Source organism: Dipodomys merriami, unplaced genomic scaffold, assembly GCF_024711535.1.
Source record: "Dipodomys merriami isolate MVZ:Mamm:240054 unplaced genomic scaffold, mDipMer1.0.p SCAF_2, whole genome shotgun sequence".
Taxonomy (NCBI): domain Eukaryota; kingdom Metazoa; phylum Chordata; class Mammalia; order Rodentia; family Heteromyidae; genus Dipodomys; species Dipodomys merriami.
Genome location: NW_027203381.1, coordinates 29581365 through 29606322, shown reverse-complemented (window position 1 = coordinate 29606322; position 24958 = coordinate 29581365). Strand labels below are relative to the sequence as shown.

At 42.6% G+C, this 24958-nt stretch overlaps 1 protein-coding gene across 1 annotated transcript; it reads right to left on the bottom strand.

Moving 5' to 3' along the window:
- Positions 1-5497: 5497 nt before the first annotated feature.
- Ino80c (INO80 complex subunit C) lies at positions 5498-24913 on the bottom strand. Its single transcript, XM_070029327.1, has 5 exons — positions 24655-24913; positions 13447-13557; positions 12323-12434; positions 11372-11439; positions 5498-5875 (listed from the first exon to the last, which is right to left on the bottom strand). The coding sequence occupies exons 1-5, from the start codon at positions 24808-24810 to the stop codon at positions 5744-5746; spliced, it is 579 nt and encodes a 192-aa protein (XP_069885428.1). The 5' UTR covers positions 24811-24913; the 3' UTR covers positions 5498-5743.
- Between the last annotated feature and the right edge of the window lie 45 nt (positions 24914-24958).

Here is a 24958-nt window from a genome sequence, read left to right as displayed (position 1 = left end):
AGTAATAATGATTTTTAAGAGGACCAGCAAGTAGCTTCTATGAGCTCCATCTTTATTCTGGAGCAGCTCATCCATTAAGGACTTTGGGTACTCTAATTCCTTTATCCCCTCTCCCTCTCAGCCTCAATCATATATCATTTACTTATTTATTTAGCTAATCGTATGTTCCCTTTGTCACATAAAAATTGAACCAATTTATTAAAATACACTGGATAAAGAATAATGTCCAAGGAAAGCAATGAGGATTAGGGAAATAATTGAGAGAAATAAAGAAAAACGTGGAAATGATGTTGTTCAGCCACTACAAGTGGGTGCAAATGTGGCTCCAAGAGTTTTTAGGAGAAGAAATGAGAAATGAGGAAAATAAGCAGAAGGTGCAATTCAGGAGCAGATCTGCCTTTGTGATGCACACACCAGAGATGTTCACAGTCTACACGGCAAGGGACAGTTTAATGCTCTGTTCACATTTATCATTTGATTCTGCCAATCACGGTCTCATAGAGTAGACACTGTTTTGGTGCTCACTTTCCAGATAAAGAAATGAACAAACAGAGAAGTTATAGTCAGTTGTGGAAGACAATTCAAACCCAGGCCATCGGGTTCCATGTCTGGCAGTCATTTCTGCATGTTGAAGGGCTCTGTCTCCTCCCCTCAGAAACGCTGAAATTCAGTGAAAGTAATTTCTTCAACACTGACAGTTTGTCCATGTGCTTAGCTCTGTGAAGATCTGATTTCTTTCTCTGTGTTTCCATTGTGAATTCAGGAGGCCGTGGCCTAGGCTTGCAGTGTGGAATATTGCAAGAGCTTTTTCAGGATCCAGCCAAGGCCCTGGTGACTGATATCTCCCCTAATAACAGCTGGGGAGGAAACTGCTAAGTAGAGATAAAGATGAGAGTTTCTGGTCTTTTCAAAGAAAAAGTCTTTTCAAGAATTATACCAGTCAGGGCTGGGAAGGTGGCTCAGTGGTAGAGTGCTTGCCTTGCATGCATGAGGCCCTGGGTTCAATTCCTCAGCACCACATAAGCAAAAAGAAAAAAGCCAGAAGTGGTGCTGTAGCTCAAGTGGTAGAGCGCTAGCCTTGAGCTGAAGAGCTGAGGGGCAGCGCCCAGGCCCAGAGTTCAGGCCCTACGACCAGACCCCCCTCCCCCCCACACACACAAAAAAAAGAACTATACCAGATCTTATACATTTGTAGAATTTCCCCAGATTTTCTGCTTAGCTGTCTGGAAGGTTTGCATAGAGAAACAATAACAGAAGCATTGGGGCCCAATTGCGGTCCATCTTTTTCTATGTGCAAAAGCTCAGTGGTGTTTTTTGTGAAACATAATTAGCCATTCTAATGCATCCCAAACCCTTTCTAGTACGGTTTATTTATACTCCACAAGAAACTCAAAGGTCCGCGTGAGGACGGCTTGGTCCTCAGCTGTGGTATTACTGAGAGGTGATTGATCATGAGAGTACCAACTTCACCAATGGGTTAATCCACAGATAAGTTCACCGCCACAAGGAAGTAGATCAATCAAGTCATCTTTAAAGGTTGCATCTTGTCCCTGGCCATTCCTCCTCTTCCAATTCCTGGACTCCATGAGGTAAGTAGCTTCCTCAGCCACATGCTCTTACTGCCATGATGTTCTTCTGTCTCTCTTTCAGCCCAAGCAATGGAATCAACACACCTTGGATGAAAACTTCTGAAACTATAAGCCAAAATAAATCTTTCCTTCTTGAAGTTTTTTTTTTTTTTTTTTTTTTTTTGTCACAGCAACAGAACATGGCCACCAAACTCTTTCAGTTTTTCAGGACAATGGAACACATAATGAATACCTCTATTTGAAAGATCTGAAGGACAGCTTTACTTTCCTTGTGGTTCTTTGTTGCTACCCTGGTTTTTGAGTGATGCTCTAGGAAGTAATAACTTACAAGAAAGTCAATTACACCTTACAAGATTACCTTGATTGAAGATCTCACACCATTCAGGCAGCATTTCTCAAACTTTCAGTGCTGATCAGCCAGTTTAGACTAATACAGCTCACCAATTTCATCTCAAATTCTAGTAATAAAAACAGCATTAAAAATTCTAATTACAGAGAAATTAAAAAACAAACAAAAGTAGATTAGTAGAACACCATACTTATACTCAGCTTTAACAATAATTGACTCACGGCCAATCTTGTTTCAACACTACACCCATCCACTTCCTCTCTCCCACATTCATCCTAAAAAAAAATCCAGATAGCCTATCATTCCATGCATAAATATTTCAGTTCATAATTCTAAAATTATGAACCCTTTCTTGTAACATTACAATACTATCATTGCAACTAAAAACATTCATAAGAATTCTTATCAAATACCAAAATAGAGCAAATTTTCAATTGTCTCAAAACTATTTTAACTTTTTTTGGCATTTGAATAAGGCTCCAAATGAGCCCCACAAATTCCCTCCAGTAGAACATTATTGTAAATTGCAATAATTATTTCATTCCTTTATAAGAGAGTACCATCTGCTATCTCTCACAAGGTATATGCCTCATTTAATGACATGATCAAGTTCTATACTCCATCTGTTTCTTTCCTTATACTTTATTTTTTACCAAGTTCAACAAACACTCCCAACTCCCAGATATACACACTTGCAAATAGCATCAAATGTTTGTTATCTCTTCCTAAGTTATGGATTAAGAAGAGATTTCTCATTGAAAATACAGTTAGCCTTCTATCAAGTGCCAAATCAATTATAAAATACATGTAAAGTCTGAATGGATGCTTGGAGACTAGCCAGTGGATCTTCCTCACTCACCAGGACTGTTCTCCAACATTAGTTCCAAAATATGCCAAGATTTCTCTCCTCTTGTTTGGGTTTTTTTTTAACTGTATTTTTTTTGTCTTTTCTTTTTTGGTACTGGGGATCGAACCCAGGACGTTGCACTTGCTAGGCAAGCGCTTTGCCACTGAGCTACATCCCAGCCCTCTCTCCTCTTTTACAATGGAGACACACATCAGATATTAAGAAAGATTGGATCTCAGTGTAGTCTCAAGAAAAATATGTGATTTCTCATATCTAGCTATTTTTGACTTTTAAGGCCAAGTTTATCCTTTGGATCCTATCAGTCAACTCCAGAACTGGTCAGGTACCAGAGGGACAAATCATTAGATATACCACAATGAGCAGAGTCATGCAAGCTATAGAAGGGTCTTTTTAGTCAGAGGAAGAGAAGGGAGAAAGCCAATTGTTAGAAAACCATTTAGGAGGTGGAGCATAATGGGAGGTCTTTAGGTCTTGAGACATGTCCTCAAAAGGAAATGAGCCAGTCTCTCTCTGACTTCCTGTTTTTGGGTAGGATGGTTCCTCTCATATTTGTTTCTTCTACAATGTGCCATAGCGAAGAGTCTCTTAACTAGAGCTGAGTTAATGCTAGCATGTTGCTGTTAAATCTGTGATCTAAATAAAACTTTTATGTAAACTGTTTATAAAGTTAGCCAGACTCAGGCTTAATTATAGTAACAATAAATGGACAAAACACAGACATATACAGACACACAAATACACACATCATGTATTTAGCTTAAGCTAGCCTCAGACTTAGTATATAACCTAGACTGGTCTTGAACCTGAGATCTTACTACCTCAACCTTTGAGTGCTAGGATCACAGATGTATACCATCACACGTGGCTTCATATATTTTGATGAAGATGCAACTACATATGTGTTGATCAAAACTCACTGTACCACACTGAATTTAATGACTTCTTACTAAATTATAAATACCTTAATAAAGAGGATTATTAAAACAAACCTCAGAAAATCTCCTCGGTATAGAACACCCCCTCCTCTCCTCCCCTCACAGGTGATTCTTATGTACAATCAGAGGCAGAACTCAGAAGCGCCAGGTGAAAGCATGGTCAGCAAGGGCTGGTCCCCCCAGGGCAGATTAGCTGCACATTCCCAAACTGACAGGACTCATTACTGGAAACAGTCACTCACAGCTTGGAGCTTGGTTTGGCTCACATGGCCTTCTGGAAAATGGGGTGAGAAATGACTTGGTCTTTAGAACTTAAGGCTCTCCAGCAAAATGAGGGCCACAAACAAAACACGGCAGGGAAACAGGAAAGAAGGAAGCAAAGTGTCTAGGAACTTGACTATGCCTGCGGCAGCCAGCGACTCTCACACTCCCGTGGGTGTGTGGTCACATGAGGGTCTATCAGATGCAGATTTCTGGGCCTTTCTCCCCAAGTTGGTCAGCTCTCAGTTATGGCCCAGGAATTTGCATTTTAGCAGCAGGTCCCAGATGACTCTTGACTTGCTCATGGAACATACATCCAGAAACTGAGGCAGGAGTGACAGCCCACAGTGTTCCTTAGGGTATGCCCACTAGACCACCAGATTCTGAAAAGGCAAGTCTAAGGCACCATCCAGCATCCAGGTTGGATGAAAATGCCCATCTGGGGGTCCTATGGGAAGCAAGTAGACCTACCCCAAGTTCTCTCTTGTGAGACTTCTGATTTCATTGGAAGAGTGAACCTCACAAAATCACTTTTTAAGTGCAATTCTTGACCCATTCCAAACCACCCACTGCATTAGCCGCTCAATTGGGCAAGGCCCACAACCTGTCACAACTCTGACGCTAAAGCCCAGTCAAATGTTTTGATGGCTGTGGCTTAGAAAAGTTCCCCTCCTCCCCAGCTGTAACCTCAGGTGCTTTGTCAAGGAAAAGGAGGAGGCTACACAGTACTCTTCCTACTGTAAGGGACCCTGCAGTTGCTGAACCTGGAGGAAGAAAATTAGGCTCTGAGTCACTGCCACTGGCTGGAAGGCTTTTCTCCTAGGGTTTTTCTTTCCTCCAAGGCTAGGAAAGTTGGAGGCCAGGGCTACTCCCAGAAAGGGTATCTACACAATTAATAATCCCTAAAAGAAACAGCAGCTGGCCCATAAGCTGGTCCTAAGGTTCCTAGTATTCTCATTCAAGAAGAGTAGGACTCAGTGAGGCTAGGGTCATCTTCACAATCCTTTTCCTGATGCAAGGAATTGCTTCTTTTCCCAGTAAGATGGGGAAGCAAAGCTTTTTGGAATAGGCTGGAGCCAAAGGGCAGTACCCTGAACCAAGACAGAGTCCTTCTTGGATAGGGAGTGTTAATGTTTCTCACACTTCCAGACTCTTAGACGACGCTGGGGTCGGGGTGAACTTCTCTAGACCCAATTTTGGGATTTTTCTGGGCATTCTGAAGAGTATATGTAGATGCTAGAGCCTACGAAGATGTTACAGCCTATGTAGACTGCTATGTAGATGCTACAGTATAGGGCTTCAGGCCCTAGCAACTACATATACTCTTCAATATGCTCTAAAAGAGAGTCATTGGAATCAGAAATAACCCAGAACTACCGTGGACTCACTGCAGTCTTTAAATGTTGGACAACACTTTACAACTTGGTAACAAAATTTGGGGACTAACTAGGTCTAAATTTAAAGTATAATTATGCTGTATTTTCTTGTCAAACAATTTTACTTAAGGCAACAACTGAAGTATAATTTAATTCAACAGGAAATATCACACTTGGACAGAAAACATAGGGGGGAAAAAAACCCAAACTCTTAAACTAAAAACCAAACATTCTTCCCAAGGCACAGAACTGACATTTTCAGATTGACGGCAGAAAGAGTTTGTTTCCATGAGACAAAATGACGAGTCCAAAGTCTGTCATGGCAATAGTTTCCGCTTCACAAACATTTCTTCCATTTCTCAGGCTCAGGGAACGATGCTGGTGGCTTTCCTCAGGGCCAGGTAGCCTGTGATGACATCAGAGGGCAGCCTCCGGATATACGAAAACTCTTCAATGGAGCTGAAGCGCAGCTTGCTCTGGGGGTCTGTGTAGTTGGCCTGGGTGAGAAGCAGGAACAAGAAGGGCATGTTGGTCATGTTTTAATCTTTTCTCTATTTTACACCAAATGTAATAGATCTTCCTCATGTTTTACACTAAATTGCTCACTTTGGCAAAGGCTCATTAATCTTCCCAGACTTGAGAAATAATTCAGAGCACAGAGTAAAGAAGAGTAATCACTACAGCAGGGCTTAGCATCTACCTATACTCTTCATGTCAGTGTAACTAACACATCCAACCAACACTGAATTCATGACCATTCCTCCTTGCCTTCAAATTCTCACCTCCTTCCATCAGAAGGCCTAGGTTTGTGTTCCTCAAGGCAGGAGTTGCCCAGATGCATGCTGGGCCATGGCTGTCTTTTTTGTACCAAGTACCTCCCTGTCCTTCTCTCCAGATCTGCCTTTACCACTCCCTCTTCCATATCTTGCTCCCCAGAGCTGTACTGACTCCCCACACCCACCCTGCCACAGGAAGGGACCACACCCTGCAACTGTAGCCAGGATCACCTTTGTAACCTGCAACTCTGATCACGTCATTCTGTATATGGCATAAAACCTCTCAAGATGGCTCCTCACTGTTCCTGGGACAAACGCCCAAATCCTCAGTGTGGCTCCTCAGGCCCTGGGTCTCTTCCATCCTTAGCCACATGTCCCATGCTCTGGTTCCAATCACCCAAGTCTTTATGCAACTCTTTCCAGCCATGTCTCCTCCTCCTCTCCTTAGCGGGAGTCCCAGCCCCGACTGGCTTACTGTACTTATTAATCACCTGCTCACCCTTGAGGACTTGGCTCCATAGCCCCCACCCTCAGGGAAGCATATTCTTTGCCCTCCAAAATCAGGACCAAAGTGCCTGCCTGCGCAATTCTTAGTTCTGTGGTTCTCGGCCTGATACTCTGATTAAGGCATACAATGGCTATGAGATGCCATGAAGGAGGAATGTACTGGTTTAATCATCACTGTGGACAAGCTCCATCTCGTGCAGTGTGGAACACACAAAGGGCCTTCCATCAGGGTCCGTACAACAAATAAGGAATGAATGCACAAATGAATAGATGATCCAAACCACTGCAGGAAAGAGAACTTGCATCTTCGACAATCTTTGGTTTCTGTTTTTTCCAGGTAGAGAAAATAATTCACCTCAAAGTAGTATACACTTCAAAATAGATGGCTTCTATAGATTTTGAAAAAGAAAATGTACATGAGTAATTTTAAGCGCTTAAAAAAAAAGATGAAAGATGCCATTAAAAGTCTAGACAGATAATGTCCCATTACTCAAGCATGGACCGTCTGCTCCAATGTTGTCATCTGTGTGTGGACTTAGACTCTCAGTAATTCTGTGGTTTGGTACAGGAGAAGGTTCGGAAAAAGGCTATGAGCCAAAGGGAACTGAGTCATGGATTTCTCATGTTCTGAAGTCTCAATCGTGCCACTGGGGATCGTACTCAATTATTTAGCTGTTACGTGTCAGGAGAATGGAGATTTATTCCTCAAAAGCTCAGATTAATTAGAGCTCTGTACAAAGTATAGCTTTGATCCTTTGGCTTGATCTAGATATTTCCTTTAATAACAGTAATATAGGGGAAGGCTTCAATTAAAAAAAAAAAAGAACAATGACAAGTCTCTTTTGCGGGCTCAGGGCCTTGAGGCAGCTAGGTGAAAGAACTGGCAGGGGAGGCTGCAAACATGTGCATCCAGCTTGGATCATCATCCGGTCTCAGTCTGGCTTGATCTGTGGCTGCTTCACTCCTACCACCAACTGTGCTGAGCCAGCCAGTGTACTCTAGACTTCAGGGCCAAAAAGGCTGCTGAATAAACAATGGGGAAGGGAGATCCTATAGCATCAACAAGAAGGTCACCAACAAAATCTGGGGCAGATTAACCTGATCCAAGAGCCAGCACCCAACAATTCTGAACAGAAGGGACGATGTTGACACATGACGTCCCAAAGCTGAATGAATCAGGGCAGAGCTTCCTTTCTAGCCTCCCCTCCTCTAGGTTCTAGTCTTGAGCTGAGCTGAAGCAAACAGAGGCATTCAGCAATGTTGGGTTCCTACAGCAGAGTGACAGGCAGTATTCATGGCTCCCTAGACTCACCTAGAGCCACAATGCTTCCCATCACCTTGTCCCTAATCACAGATGTGATCGTGTATGCCTTCCCAAGCCCAGGGAAACAGATACATGCATGGCTGGTGGAGGACAGGGGAGTCAGTGTAATGTGAGCCCAAGTGTTGTAATGTTGTGACTTTAGATTATACAAGTAACAGACTGAACTGTGTTCTCCTATTTAAAAAAAATTAAACATTATGAATAAGACTAAAGTACCCCTTTACCATGATTTTCTGCCAACACATAAACATCCCAGAGAAATCATGCAATGTAGGGAAAGGGACTGTCTTCTTTCTTTTTGGTACTGGCACTGAGCTTGAACTCAGGGCCTCGTACTCTCCCTTGGATTTTTTGCTCAAAGGTAGCACCCTACCACTTCAGCTACACCTCTGCTTCTGGCTTTTGGTTACTTACTTGGAGATAAGTGTCTCATGGATTTGTCTGCCCAGACTGGCTTTAAAGCATTTCAACCTCCTGCCTAGCTAGGATTCTAGGCGTGAGACACTAGTGCCCAGCTTTACACAATGTTTTCGTTGAGTGAATGTGACGATTTTTATGTAATAGCAGACTGTTTACACAGCTCTGAATCCTGCAGTTGATACTATATCTTAGAAAATTGGCCATGATGTTGTTACATGAGCGTGCAGCTCACAGAACAGTATGAAACTGTCCCCAGTGACAGGCCTTTACGTCTTCCAACAGCCTTCCAAAAGCATTTCTGCATGATTCTCCTTGTACATCCTACTTGTCCAGGGAGCTGCCAGCAAGCAAACTGCCAGGTCATTGGCTTTTGCTTTGACACAAGATATAGAGCCAAATTGTCCTTTGAGAAAGCAGTTTCAGTACTCATTCTCACCTCAAACAAGCAAGGTATGAGTGCATCCATTTCCTTATGTTGGGGCTGTTTCTTCCCTGTGTGACAAGTCTAACTGCATTCTCATTGAGGTTGAATGCCTACTTACTACCATCTGTCTTTCCTCTCTTGTAATTGTCTATTTATATCCTCCTTGCTAGTTCTTCTGTGGGATTGTCCTTCAATAATTTGGTAGAGTTCTTTGTAAACTTTTGTTGTTGTTGTTGTTGTTGCCAGCCCTGGGGTTTGAACTCAAGGCCTGGATGTTGTCTTTGGCTTCTTTGACATTCTAACACTTAAGCCACAGCACCACATCCAGCTTTTTCTGAGTAGTTTATCGGAGGTAAGAGTCTCATGGACTTTCCTGCCTGGGCCGGCTTGGAACTGCAGTCCTCAGATCACAGATTCCTAAGTAGTTAGGATTACAGGAATGAGCCACCAACACCTGGCTCTATGTAAATTCTTAAAGGCACTGGGGCATAAGGTTCAAGGTAATGCCTACCATGGCAAGCCCTCTGGCCACAGAAACTTAGAATAACATTTTTCAAAATGGTTCTCATGCTTCTTAATGGGTGAAAACCATTGGATTAGCAGGAGCTGCTTTCAACAGTGAGGAGAGAGCTGATGTTCCAGGTGACCAGACTTCAAGTCTGGCCATAATCACAGTTTCCCACAAACTCAAAACTGGCACAAGCAGAAATGTTCACTTTGGCCATAAGAAAATACTAGTTCCCCTGCTATAAACAACCATTCAAATGGGTCAAATACATGCAAATATTTTCAGCAATAGACAGGCGTAGTACAAGGCTACATGGCTAAGACCTCTTCAAAGCTCATCATCCCAACACTGTCAGATTGGGGACCAATCTGACAAAATATAAACCACATCTATAGAATGTAACTGGATTAATACAGATAAAAGTAGACTTTAGAACAATGAAAATTATCTGGAATAAAGAGGAAGTTGTTCTTTTTTCAGTATAGGGATTCAACCCAAGGCCTCCAACTGAATTCTGCTGCTGATCCTTTGGTTTTTGAGACAAGTTTTTGAACAGATTGATTTTAAGCTCCCAGTCCTCTTGCTTCTACATCCTGAATAACTGGAATTACAGAAGTACAACATCACAACAAGCTTTCTTTGTATGAGGTACATAATTAGTTTAATCAGTTTATTACAGAAGCTATAGCCAGATGTTTCCATTCATAGGCAAAACATTTAAATGATGTACATATGAGTTTAAAAAGTGACATGCTGTCAGGTGTGCTAGTGGCTTGTGCCTGTAATCCTAGCTACTCAGGAGGCTGAGATATGAGGAACCTAATTTGAAATCTCTCCAATAAACTACTCAGAAAAAGCTCAAGGTGGCATTGTGGCTCAAGTGGTAGAGCACTATCCTTGAACAAAAGAAGCTTTCAGGGACAGTAGTACCCAGGCCCTGAGTTTAAGCTCCAGGACTGGCATACACACAAAAAGTTACATGCATCTTTACTTCTGTAGCTGAGAGAAAATGCCCATCTTCCATATTTAGAAGAGATTTTTTAAAAAAAGGCTCAAGAGCTGGGAATGTGACTTAGTGGTAGAGTGCTTGCCTAGCATACATGAAGTTCTGGGTTCAATTCCTCTTTACCACATAAACAGAAAATGCCAGAAGTGGTTTTGTGGCTCAAGTGATATAGCGCTAGCCTTGAGCAAGAGAAGCGCAGGGACAGTGCTCAGGCCCTGAGTTCAAGCTCCAGGGCTGGCAAAAGTAATAATAATAAAAGGTAAACTAAAAATTAAACCTTTACAAATCTCACACTTGGTCTACATTCTGCACATAAGGAACTGGGCTCTCTTTGGTACCTGGCTTTGGCAATTTGCCCATCTCATTCTTCCAGCTCTGCTGGTGGTTCCCAAGCTATGTACCCACAAAGCATTTGAGCAGTGACTCTGTTGGGAACAGGGAAAAAAACTGAAGAGCCACATAGGTGTGGTAAGGCGGAGGTCTCCAGCCTTTTTAGGTTTGGGTATTCTGTAAAGTCACTTCATCTGGAAAAGGGATTCTGATGTTTAAAAATGACTCTGAAAGCCACTGCCTTTATCACAGTGTCTCTATGCAGAGGTTTAATTTTCTTTTCTAAGATGACAGAGATCCAACCCCAGGCCTCCAGCATACTAGGCAGGTGCTCTCTTACTGAGCTACATTCACAACACTAAATATTTCTTTCAAGTTCAACCAATTATCTAAATGTAGTATTTTAAAATTTCCAGAAAAAAAAAAGTTATTTCTCTTGTGTTGTGTCACATAGTTACAGGCAGAGGAAAGGGAAGGGCCACTATGTCTCCTGCTTTCTGAAAGCAATCCTCCTCCCAGTCTGCTCCCTGGACACTGCAGATTGCAGCAGAAACAGTGTGCACAAAGCCATCACCTATGCACAGTGCCCAGGCTCCGGGCAGGACCATCAGTGGCTGATAGTAAACACTATTTGGATAGGCATTACTGTGAAATTCTCAATCTAACATTAGAATACAGAGAGATACAATCATACTCACAAGAAGACCCGAAACATCAGAATACTTCTTGGCTGGTTTAAAGGATGGAGGAGCATCAATACTAAAGTCTAGAAGAAAAAAAAAAAAAAAAGAAGATGAAGAAGAAAAAAAAAGGTAACTGGCTTTAAGACTGTCTAGCTCTTTCTTTTCTTCTTTTTCTAAAACAACAGTTGATAATATTCTTGAATTGTTCCTTTGTGAATAGTTATCACAGAATTTGTAAGGGAGGAGTATTAGCAATGGTGCTATGTGTCATAGACCAAGGGCAGGCTCTGCTATAGCCCCACCCTGTCACCAGGGAACTGCTAGGCTCCTGTAACCACAAACCATGCTTACAGTCTCAGGCTATGTGGGCTGATGGTGGGGAAATGCTGTACAACCCACCAACTGGATCTGGCTTGCTGTACGTCCACACCCAGGTAACTGACTAGTGTACTTGTCACTGAGTCACCCTCAGGAAAGAAGCACAGCAGGGTTGGAAGGCAGAGAGCTCTTTGAGCCTGTAGTTTCCAATAGAGTTGCACAGATTTGTACCTACTGCAGCAGAAAGCATTTACTCTGAAAGAGCTGGCCTTTAAGCCGCTTGTTGGAAATCCTTCTAAGGCTGGCTCTCTATCTGAGCTACCTTGTTCTTGGAAATAAATTTTAAGAGTAGACTTTTGAAAAAGAAGTTTGTCTAATAGAAACATCAATATTATCCTATTAGGAACGATTTCCCTAAACCAAAATGTTAACAACAAACTAAAAACCACATACTTATGACAACACAAACAATCAGACTCAATACAGAGGATGGCTAAGAGGAAATATGTCCATAATTTCCCAGGATTTTACGGCACTATAAAATTCTCAAGCTAGAAACAATTTCCTACAAATACCATGAACACAATCAAACAGCGTGGGTTTGTTCTCAGAAAGTTATAAACCCAGGGAAGGCTCTGGACAGCTCACAGTTAGGATCGTTCAGTTGCCACGGCAATGCCCTTTCAGCAGCGAGAATCTGTTTCAGGTTCTTCCAGGTTCTGTTCTTCTTGCCAGCTACCGCGCCACCATGGCCAGAGTGCTCAAATTAAAAGCATGGATTAGAAGGAAGAAGAAAAAAAAATCAATGGAGGCTACTACTTGAAAACCTGACATTTATGCTTAATGATGACTGGTATGTACCTTGCATTCTATCAGCAATGGTTTGTACTGCTGGGGTCGCTTAAAAAGTATTTCACAGTACACTTTAATCTTTGTTTAAAAAACAAACAAACAACAAAACCCTGGCTTTCACACTGTTGAAACCCATGAGTTAGGGCTTATGACAGAACAGAAAGGAAAAGCTACTTCTTTACATGCACAGACCCTTTATTGGGTTGAGCATAGAATTCACCCATGACTTACAAAATTAAATTTACCCTCACAACTGCATCTCTCAAGTCCCTTGTGGGGAAGTTTCTCTGCCTAGTAAATTACTAGTGATCCTGGAAAACCTGAGTAAGCCTCAATCCTGGCAGACCTTCTGGACAATTTAATTGTGTGTGTGTGTCCTGTGAAGATTACAAAATAAAATGGAAAAGACTTCCGACATATTTACAGACACTGGTAACATTTTCTTCCCCAAATGCATTCACACACACACACACACACACACACACACAAAATAAACTTCTAAAGGTGCAATCTGAGTCACTGTAACTTATTCTAATCTTCCAGTGATAAGAAGAGTACCCTTTTTGTACTTTACAGTACCACAGCTTTATTTAAAGAAATGAGTGAGGAACACTTTCAAGCCTCCTCTAATACATGTGTTAAGATCAACAAAAAGGAACAGGAAGAATCATCATGGGAATGGCCTGCCTTTTAGTAAATGCCACAAGACACACCAAAGTCCTTGGGGTCTGGCACACAGGGAGATCAACAGGAGGGTCCTTCTGCTCCTTCTTCCCTTCACACCATGGAAAGAAGGTGGCAGCCCAGATTAAAAGAAGAGGTCTCCAGAGCCACCTCAGTGCAGGAATAGCCTGACAAAAGGCCAACTGTGGTTGTCTGGTTTATTTATTTATATATTTCAAAACACTTTAGATGCTTACCACAAAGTTGGGATCCTTAAATGGCAAAGGTTTGGCAGCTTTTTCCACAGGTCCTGTGCTAAACTCTGAGGTCACCATTTTATTTTCAGTCATGGCTTCCATGCTGACACCCTTTCAACAGAGTAAGAATAGCATGAGGTCAGTTTCTCCTACTGGGATCTCCCCCCTTCTGCTTCCTAAAACACGGGCATGGAAAGGGAAACAGGGTGCCCAGAGTGCCAGGAGGTGGTCGGTCCCACACATAGGGAGCATCTGTATGTATGCAGAGGCTGCAGGAGAGACAGTCAGAAGCCCCAGCTGCCATATTTCCTGATTCCCTTTGTGCTAGGCTCAGGGATGGTTAACCTACCTAAGCTGGCCCATTTCATTCCAACAACTGCTACAAAAGACATACTATCCATTATTCCCATTTTACAGAAAGGAAAACAGGATTGAAGGGGGTGGGGGTAGGGGAGGGAAGGCGGGCAGGTTCAAGGCCATATAGTACTGGACCTGACTGGACCCGAGGTCAGGCCAAATCTAAAACCTCTATAATCTCCATGACACCAGTTAGTCCCTACTCCTGCTGATTTTGGCAACTGTGACTTGAAATTTTGTTTTGTTTTGTTTTGTTTTTTTGGGTCATGGGGCTTGAACTCTGGGCCTGGCACTGTCCCTCAGCTCTTCAGCTCAAGGCGAGCACTCTACCTTTGAGCCACAGCACCACTTCCAGTTTTCTAGTGGTTTATTGGAGATAAGAGTCTCATAGACTTTCCTGGCCAGGTTGGCTTTGAACTGTGATCCTCAGATCTGAGCCTCCTGAGTAGCTAGGATTACAGGTGTGAGCCAACAGCTCCTGGCTGTGACTTGAAGCTTGAAGACAAAAAGGTCTGGTCCTTATGGGTCTAGTCGGTCAGCAAGCCCAGGCTAGAGCTGGTACAGGTGTAGGTATGAGTAGGGGCATGACAGGACAAGGGCACTGTGAGGAAGGAAAACAGAGAGGAAGCTGGACAGCCATGGGTCAGCTGACTGAAGCCAGAAAGTGCCTTGCCAAGCAAGCTAATATGCTTTAAAGAAAAACAAAACAAAAACCCTTTAAGCTAACCATCACAAAGAAAAAAACAAGTCAAAGTAAGAACTAATTTGTGACTTGTAATGAGATTGCAATTTTCCCAGACTACAATAAGCTTTTTTAAAACTTGAGATACAATTTGCAGACAGTGAAAGACACAGACCTTAGGTATAAGTTTGTTGAGTTTCTCAAGACACAATACTTCTACTATCCCAGAAAGTTTTCTTCTTCCTTCCTGGACAATGCCTTCCAGGCCAAAAGGCAATCACTGCTCTAATTCATACCATTGTACTTTCAAGCCATTCTACAACTTCACAAACATGGAATGGACAGCATGTATTCTTGCCTCTGCCTTCGTTAGCCCAGCCAAATATTTGGTCTTTGTTGGTTGGTTGGATCCATTTCATTTTGTGTTTTGTTTGTTAAATGTTTATTGTAAAGGTGATCTGTTCTGGGGTTTGAACTCAGAAGTACTCTATTATTCAAGACAATTTTTTTTAGTCCTTTTGCTTTATTTCTTTTATAGATAGAGTTAGTTTTTAACTTTGGCCGGAGGCTGGCTTTAGATTATGATCCGCCACCTCTGCCTTCCACATAACTGAGATTACAGGCACCACATCACTATACCTGGTTTGTTTTATTTTTGAAGTCCAGGGCTTTTTATTTCTTATTAATAATATTTTATTATTTATATATATTCTATTTTATATTACTATTCATAATCTTTTATTAGTTTGTATTAGTTATACAAAGAAGTTTCATTGTGGTATTTCCATAAATACATACAATGTACCCAATCAAATTCACTTTCCAGCACTGTGCTTTCGCATTCTTCCTCTACTTCTTAGCCAATTTCAACAGGTTTCATTGTTCTATTCTTTTTTTGGGGGGGGTCTGGTTGTGGGGCCTGAACTCTGGGCCTGAGCGCTGTCCCTCAGCTCTTCAGCTCAAGGCGAGTGCTCTACCACTTGAGCCACAGCGCCATTTCCAGCTTTTTTCTTTTTGCTTATGTGGTGCTGAGAAATCGAACCCAGGGCCTCAGGCATGCAAGGCAAGTGCTCTACCACTGAGCCAACTTCCCAGCCCTCATTGTTCTATTCTCATATCTGTGTATAAACAACTTTGACCATATTCATCCCCATATACCCTGTCCTTTTGCCCTTCCTCTTCCCACTACTATCCACCTCCAAACAGAAGCTATTTGGCATTCCCATCATTCCTTTTTAAGCAGTAGATTTCATACAACTGAAAAAAGAGTGATACTTGTCATTCATTTTTGTTGTTATTGTTGGTGGTAGTTGTTGGGCTTGAACCCAGGGCCTGGGCGCTGTCCTTGAGCTTTTTTGCTCAAGGCTAGCACTCTATCACCTTGAGTCATAGCTTCACTTCCAGTTTTTGGGTGGTTAATTGGAGATAAGCTTCACAAGGACTTTTCTGCCCCAGCTGGCTTAGAACTGAACCATGATCCTCAGATCTCAGCCTCTTATAAGTAGCTAGGATTATAGGTGCGAGCCACTGGCACTTGGCAATACTCGTCATTCTTGGTCTGTCTTGTTTTTTATTGTTGTTGTTTTGTTTTGAAGTGGAATCCCATTAGCTTTCTGCCCAGGCTAGCCCCAAGTCAAAAATCTTCCTATCTATGTTGTGAATAGCTAGGATCACAGACAGGAGCCTGAGTTAGCATGAAGTTTTTGAGAATGTCTACGTTGCTGCATGGATCAGTAGTTTGTTGTTGGTATTTTCCTACTTCTCAGCAGACTAGAATTCAATATATAGATGTGTTAAAATCTGTTTATCCATTTTCCTGTTGGTGAACATTTGGTTTATTTTCAGTGTTATAAATAAAGCTGCCGGAAAATGTTCTCATTTCTCTTAGGTAAATACCCAACAGTGGAGTGGTTGTGTTATTGGGTAAGTTCATTTTTATAAGAAAGTTTGTATACACACACACACACACACACACACACACACACACACACACACACACACACACACACACACACACACACACACACACACACACACACACACACACACACACACACACACACACACACACACACACACACACACACACAAGAAAAAGAAGGGGGGAACTCAAGGACAATTCACACTATCATAGGTAAAAAACCTTTGGCTGTAGATTTACCCTGAAATTGATCTTTTAAGAGGTGTTAGAAGAAAAGAAGCCATTCCCAGAGAGAGAGAGGGGGGTGGGGGAGGGGAGACAGAGACAGAGACAGAGACAGGGACAGAGACTGACAGAGACAGACAGAGACAGACAGAGACTATGACTACTAATACTGGTTCCATCTGGGAGAAGATGCTGAAGAAACAAAGAGGAGATTCTGAAGAGAAAGGAAGAAATTCTAGTCCCAAGGTTTCTGACAGTGACAGTGATGACAGAATCATCCAAAGCCTGCCCATTCCCCAGGGCCCATCCTCTAGGAATGCCTGCTTTTCCTCCCACTCCAGAAATCTCCAGATTGCTTCTCACCTTGTTCATTCTTCTCCTTGGATTCTAGAGGGAAACTCAAAGGTGCATTGGGCCAGTAAAAGGGAAAGAATTCAGGGGATTTTTTGACAAAGGCTTTTTGACCCAAGGTCTCAAGGTCTCTGGGAGAAAAAGCCAGTGAAGCTTCACTTGGGATCCAGGCAACTGAAGCTTTTTTTCTACCCCAGAAACCACTATGAAAAGCAGTTAAGACATCAGACCACCCTTAGACAATCTAGAAGTTCTCAAAGCAGAAAGGGCACACCATCAGACAAGCTCAGACAAGCACAGCTGCCAACTTAAGAGAGGTGAGGTGACATGAAGAAAGACTAGAAGTCATTTGTTCCAGCAAGCTAGAGAGGCATGGGAGAAGGAATGAAAATGATCTGCTGAAGCACTAGTTTTTAAATCAGGTATAGCCTGCTCTAGGCTCCCTCTCTCCTCTGCTCCTCCAACGTCTGCTTTTCTCTTTCCAGCAGGCCAGTTAAGCTAAACAAGAAGCAGAGAAAGAAAGCCACCTTACTATGAACCGAGTCACACCAAGCCAGAGGGTTCTGCCTCTCTAACAAGGTAAATTCCAATAGGAGGCCAGAGCTAGCTTCCTGCTGTCTTCCCTCTTCAGACCTATTTCCACCCCTATGTTAGCTCACTTTCATCCTCTGTCTCACCTTCAGCTAAGCTGAGACCTAAGCATCTACTAAGAGCAGGGTGGGAGGAAGAGATCTTTAATCACAAGGAAAGTCAAGTCTATGACATTCTGATGCCATCAAATAAAATTTAAGATGATGTCGAGTTTCAATATTACAAATTCAACATTACAATATTACAAAATTATTAAGAATTTCTTTAGGCTATTCAAATAAAGGGAGCCAAAGAAATTCCCAGTCCTTAAGTATTGTCCCCTACTTGCAGCACTAAAAGTATTAACTGAAATCCTAGGAAAAAGAAACCCAGCTTGCCCCTAACATAGGAGTTAGCACAGCCTACCATCTTGGCTCAGCTCTTTCCAACTGTACAGCCCAGATAAAATGGCTCTCTGTTTCTCCACAAAGCAGCCCGTATAACTCCAAGTCAGACTTGAAGAAAATTTGGCCCTTCTGTCTGTGGTTACAAAGAAAGAAGACAATTAATTGACTTTTGTCTCGTCACTGAAAAATCAAATACCAGCTACAGCTATCTCATAGTTTTCTAGACTTTAGAGATGGTTGATTCTAGGCTAAAACTACAAGTGACTGTAGAATTAGTTAAAACAAAAAATATGACATGCAACCTAAATATTCTATGAAGTCAGTTAACTAAACAGCACTTAATTTCTTAGAACAGAATGAAGTCAATTAGACATAACAATCTATTAGACTTTTCAAAGTCTAATTGAGAAGATTGTCAACACAGGGAAACAGTCATAAGTAATGCCAAATGAAAATAATACACAACATTATATGCTGAGTACAAAATGAAAAACTACATCCACTCACAGAAAGAATAACATGATTTAAGATGGTCATAATTTCTGAAGCTAAGGATAGAATTATTTGCGAGGAGGAAGGGGGGGGGGGGACCTAGGGCTGTATCCCTCAGATTTTTCACCCTTGGCTACACTCTGCCCCCTTGAGCCACAACTCCACTTCTGGCTTTTCTGTGGTTAATTGAACATAAAAGTCTCAGGGATTTTCCTGCCACAGATAGCTCTGAACCCTGATCCTCCTCAGATCTCATCCTCTTGAGTAGCTCAATTACAGGCATAAACCACTGGTGTCTGGCTTGATTGGATTTTTAAAAATATGAATAAACAAAATTAGTCCAGTATTCTCTGTCTGCTTCCAACTACAGAAAATTATATCACCACTTCTATTCTCCTGGTCATCCCTTATTCTAAAGAAACAACTAATACCTCTCAATTTCAGACTCTTTAACTGTTTATTAACCTCAATTCTGAAATCTATTAAGTAAAAATCAGTTTAGAGAACAATCAGGTTTCTTAGGAAGTCTTAATTAGACTAGGCATTTGGAGGGCCTTTTATGTACTACATGTCCCCAGTAAAATCTCCCCAAAAACATTCTTCTGTACTCCAAAAGCTATATATGGATCTGATTATAAAAAAAACAACAACCACAAATCACATCTTCCAAAGTAGTGAGTGACATAGGAAAGATAGTTAAGAAAAAAAGAAAAGTATTTGGAGCTAGGAGACTCACACCTGTAATCTTAGCTACTCAGAAGGCTGAGATCTAAGGATCATGGTTTGAAGCCAGCCCCAGCAGGAAAGCCTATGAGAAAGCCAGAAGTGGAGCTGTGGCTCAAACAGCAGATCACTATCCCTGAGCAAAATATCTGAGACAGTGCCTAGGCCCTGAGTTCAAGATCCAGGACCAGAAAAAAAAAATTGGTTTGAACTTTGACTTATTTATTGTATGATCTCGGCTGCTTATCTTCTCTATGGCTCTAGTCCTTTTTTGTTTTTATTATGAAGGTGATATACAGATGGGTTACAATTACATATGTCAGGTCAAGAGTGCATATAAAATATGTGGCCCATTTTCATCTCTCTCTCCCAGTTTTTCCCTTCCATCCCACCTACAAGTTTTAGGTTTGAACCTAGGCCCTCAGGTGCTTTTACCACTAAGCCACACCTCCACCCCTAACTACTGCTCTTTATTTTTGAAATAAGGAGCAGGTACCTGCCACACATGCACACAGCTTTTCACTGAGAAGGAGTCTGATGGAATTTTTTTCTCCCCAGATAGGCCCTGAACCTCAATCTCGACAATCTCAGCCTCCCACATAGTTAGGATTACAGGTGTGAGCCACCAGCACCACCAGCTTCTAAAAAACCATCCAGATGAAATTAGACAAAACTATTTCTGTACTAATTCAACACCTTTCTTAGGACTGATGCAAAATGTTTTGCTCAGAATAATTTTCAACCAAAATTCAACCAAAACCAGAAGTCCTGTGGACTTCGAAGTATTTAAATCTTGTGAAAGTTTTATATACTTCACTCTTATTTATATACTTTATATATTATTTACTTTATATCCTTTAGATGCTTCTTTATGTACTTCATTCTTTTAAAAAATACCTGCTATTATTGACATAAGAAAATTTAAGTTCTGAGAGATCTGTAAAATTCCTTCTAACTCAAGTAATACAATCACATCGATAAAACTACTCACTTCCCAGCAGATACAGCCTTGGGCAACCAGAGTTAATCTTATATATCCACAGCTCTGAACCTGGTACAACTTCTATATTGAAACCCATTGCCCCTTCAAGTCAATCTCAAGTCCCCCGGCCTCCACCTCTCTCTACTTTGCTATTATTTCCAGCATGGAGTCCTCACCTTCTTTTGTCAGGTGTGATAAGACACCAAGGTGAGAGAATGCTGATAGTACATTCAAAAGTCATCCTATCTTCCTGGCGTTTCCTTCCAGTGACAGGTAGAATCGTAGCTTGTTCTTTTACCAGGTGCACACAACTCAGCAGTTACTCACACAAACATTAACTTAGATACTGCTGTACCCAGATGTGATTAAGATCTCAACTCTGCTGACTTTAAACAAAGGTGATTATCCAAGTAACCCAAGCAGTAAGCACATAAATCCTTTAAATCTAAATCCTGAGATTCAGAGATGAGAGAAGCAGGAGATAATGCAAAGCTTAAGAAGGATTGGACAAAAAGGCAAAGATTCTCTGTAACTGGTTGGGAGATGGAGGAGGGCATCTAACAAGGCATGGATGGGGGCAATAGCTGACTGCCCGCAAGGAAATAGGGACTTCCAGTCCTACCACTCCAAAAGAACCAAGTGCTGAATAAGCCCAAGTACAATCACTCCTCCTGAAGCCTTTAGACAAAACTTAGCATAGGAAATATTTTTATTTTGGCCTAGGTACAGAGCACAGAAACAACCTAGCCATCTGATTTACAGATATGTGATTCAATAACCATTTGATCTAAGGAATTATTATTTTTTTGGGGGGGGGGAGGGTCCGTTCATGGGGCCTTGAACTCTGGGCTTGGGCGCTGTCCCTCAGCTCTTCAGCTCAAGGCTAGCGCTCTACCACTTGAGCAACAGCACCACTTCCGGCTTTTTCCTTTTTGCTTATGTGGTGCTGAGGAATTGAACCCAGGGCCTCAAGCATGTGAGGCAAGCGCTCTACCACTGAGCCACCTTCCCAGCCCTGATCTAAGGAATTATGAGCTAATAAACTGATGTTATTTAAGCCACTAAATCTGTGGTAATTTTGAATAGCAATAATGGATAGCAATTATAATGTACATCTGTCCATCTCTCTTCGAGCCTATAGAAGCAAGCTACAACTTTGGAATGTCTTAAGCATACTATGGACATATAACAGAAATACACAACTGCAATGCCTTGCTGATTGAACGGAACTGAAACAGAACAGGAAGACCGAGCAAGGGACAGAGATGAGGGTCTCCTCAGGAAAATCCCAGGCAGTACTCACAGGAGTACTGTGGTATGGTTACATGTGTTATGGATTAAAGAACTAAGATGGATGGATATATTACAGCAGGATAAAAATCTAAAACATGTTGCACAGTTATTATATCTTGTTAGACACCAGCTGGGAAGAGGAAAACCAAGACAAATGAATTCACTGTACAAGCAAATATCCTGCTCTTTGCAGCCTATTGTGTGACTGCAGTTGAAATGGAGAGGGTCCTCAGAGAACATCTAGGCAGCCCTTCTCCTCAGTGACAGTCCCGAGGCCAACAAGTTGAAATTTCTACCACATTGGGTTATGGAAATTTCCAGCTTCCTGAAGTCATCTGGCCACTCTCTGAAGCATACTATGGTGGGACGTGATCAATGCTACTTTTTAAGTCAAAACAAGCATTCTTCCCCAAATATACTGACCACATCCCTTGGTGTTGGCGTATCTGAATATTAAAAACACATCATAGACATACAAGGAGAAAGTATTCACTACACACACACACACACACACACACTCACTCACACACACACACACAAGAAGAGTATGTGTGGGAAATGTGAAGTCCTAAGTCCAATCCTCAGTTCAGCAAAAAAAGAACACATGGTCCTCTTAACACATCAACAATATCTTAAAAACTCCTTAGAAAAAAATAATCAAGTAGTTCATAAAAATATTGGGATAGTCAATATCACATGAAAAGGAAGTTGGAAGCCATCAGAAACACATAAACTATAACAGTTAGTTGTAGTACCTGCTCAACAGAATGACGGAAGTTTTAAAGGACTCACAATTGTTGATGATATAAAACTGTACTTCTCATAATTTGCTGGTAAGAATACAGACTTGCACAACTACTTTGGGAAATAACTATTTGACAGTTTCTTAGTTAATGTGTCTACCCTCTAACACAGAAATTCCACTACTCAAGTGAAATGACAACACAAAAAGACTTGCATAAGAGTACCCAGAGCAGTTTACACATAAAAGCCAAACACTGTACATGACTCAAATGTCCATCGGTTCTTAACTTTATACAACCTATCAGATGTATTCAATGAGTGACTTTTTGTTTTAGCCTTCTGTGTTAGGCTTAAACTTGTAATTCTATCCCTCTGAATGTTGAAGCAGAAAGATTGCAAAGCCAGCCAGGGCTACAAAGAGACTCTTTGAAAAACAAAAGCGAAGAGCCAGGCACCAGTAGTTCAAATCTGTAATCCTAGCTACTCAGAAGGCTGAGATCCAGAGAACTGCGTTTCAAGACAGCCTGGACAGAAAAATCCATGAGCCTTTTTGAAAGTCCTTCTCCAAAATAACTCAGCAAAAGTCCAAGCTATGGGGCTGGGAAGGTGGCTCAATGGTAAAGCACTTGCCTTGCATGCCTGAGGCCCTGGGTTCAAGTCCTCAGCACCACTTAAGCAAAAAGAAAAAAGCCGGAAGTGGCACTGTGGCTCAAGTGGTAGAGTGCTAGCCTTGAGCTGAAGAGTGAGGGATAGCGCCCAGGCCCAGAGTTCAGGCCCCACAACCAGACCCCCCCCCCAAAAAAAGTCCAAGCTACAAGTATGGCTTAATAGTAAAAAGCACCAGCTGAGCAAGCAAGTTGAGTAAGCTCAAGTCCCTGAATTCAAACCCTGGCATTAAAAAAAAAGAAAGCAAAGGAAGGGATGGGATTGTCCAAAAAAAAAGGAAATGTTCTCATCACCTGACTTATGAAATGGTAACCCCTACTAAACAACACCTTAATAATAACAATAAGATGAGAAACACAATATAGTTTTGCTAAGGAAACCCATACATGTTCTGTATGATTCCACTCATATTATGTTTGAAAACAAATCTACTTTACAGTAAAATGGCAGAAAAGTGACGACCTCTGGCTGGAAGGGAAGAGACTAGAGACAGGAAAGGGTCACTAGAGAATTTTCTGGGGCTCTGAGACACAATTCAACCTTATGGGTTGTATAAATTACAGGCAAGGCATGGAGTCTCATGCCTAATAATCACAGCTACGGAGAGGGCAGAGGTGAGGGGAATCATGCTGAGGCAATAAGTTGGCAAGACCCTGTCTTAGTCAATAAGCCAGGTGTGTTGGCTCATGGCTGTCACTCCAGCTTTGCCTGAGATTGCAGAGGACTGAAGTCCTTAGTTGGCGATAGGCAAAAATCGCAGAATGTAATGCCTAAAAAGCAAAAGGTAAGAAAAAAATTTCCAGGCAGTCTGACGTATGCACATAAAGTACTAACGTGCTAAAAGGGTGGGGGAACCCTACCAGTTACTGATGGTAGAAGCGAGTTACCACCTCGGTAAAAACTGCTCTGGAAGCCTGGCGCCCAGTGGCTCACACCTGTAATTCTAGCTACCCAGGAGGCCGAGATGGGAAGATAGCGGTTCCAAACCAGCACAGTCAAAAACAAAACAAAAAGTCCATGACAGTCATCTCTTAAACGACTCAGAAGTGGAACTGTGGCTCAAGTTGAGGGTAGACCCCTAGCCTTGAGCCCAAAGCGGCTCAGGGACAGCGCGCCCAGGCCTTGAGTTCAAGTCCCAGGACTGGCAAAAATAAATAAGTACAAATAAAAAAGAAAGTAAGCCACGGTGTTAAGGAACATTAACTCTGCCTCTTCACTCTGCTTGCAAAAAGAGAAAAAAAAGGCAGTGGGGAGAGAGAAGCAAACTACTAGTTAAATCAAACAAGGCGCTGGGCTGAAACTTCTCGGGTAAAGTTGCAGAGCCCAGATCGCAGTCGTTCCATTTCACTCCTGCAGCTAAGACACACCAAACCCAAGTTAGGGTGGAAACACGGGGAGTGGAATTTTCTTTTCCCCCTGAGGCTGACCGAACCTATCCGTCTCCATCGCTTTGCAGCTCGGACTCTCGGATGGACCCGGGGAGACTCGAGGACGTCTTTCGGCATGACAGAAGTCATGCCTCGCTTTAAATGCTACCTGCCTGGGAAAGGCCGGCTCTTCTACCAATCAAGAATAACCTCCCACCTCGCCTTCCCGCACCAACGAAACGCGCGAGTCTCTTTAACCCAAACCCACTCGTCCAAACACAGGGGACCAAGGGTACCCCCACCGGCCCGGCACCGCGCCTGCGCAGCGGCTCCGCCCCGCCCCCGCGCGCATTCCCCCCCCCCCGCGCATGCGCCCTTCGCCCCGGCGGCCCCGCGCACTCTTGCAAGCTAGGAGGGCGGAAGTGTACCTGTGCAAAGCCGGAGGCGGATAACTTCTTCTTCTTGCTGGCGCCGTAGCCCCCTGCGCTGCTGCCGTTGTGGGAAGGGCTCCCTGGCCTCTTTTTGCTGTTCCGGGCTACCGCCAGGGTGGAAGTAGCGGCCACGATTGGAATTTGAGCCGCCATCCTACCCTGAATCTCCCTCCCCTCCCCCTCCCCGTCCGTGACGGGGCCCGGGAGCTTCCGGCTCGCGGTGACTTCCGTCTCGGGGCTTGAAAACCCGGCCTGGAGTCACGCCACTGGAGGAACTCTCGCGCTTTCTCCCTCTCGACTG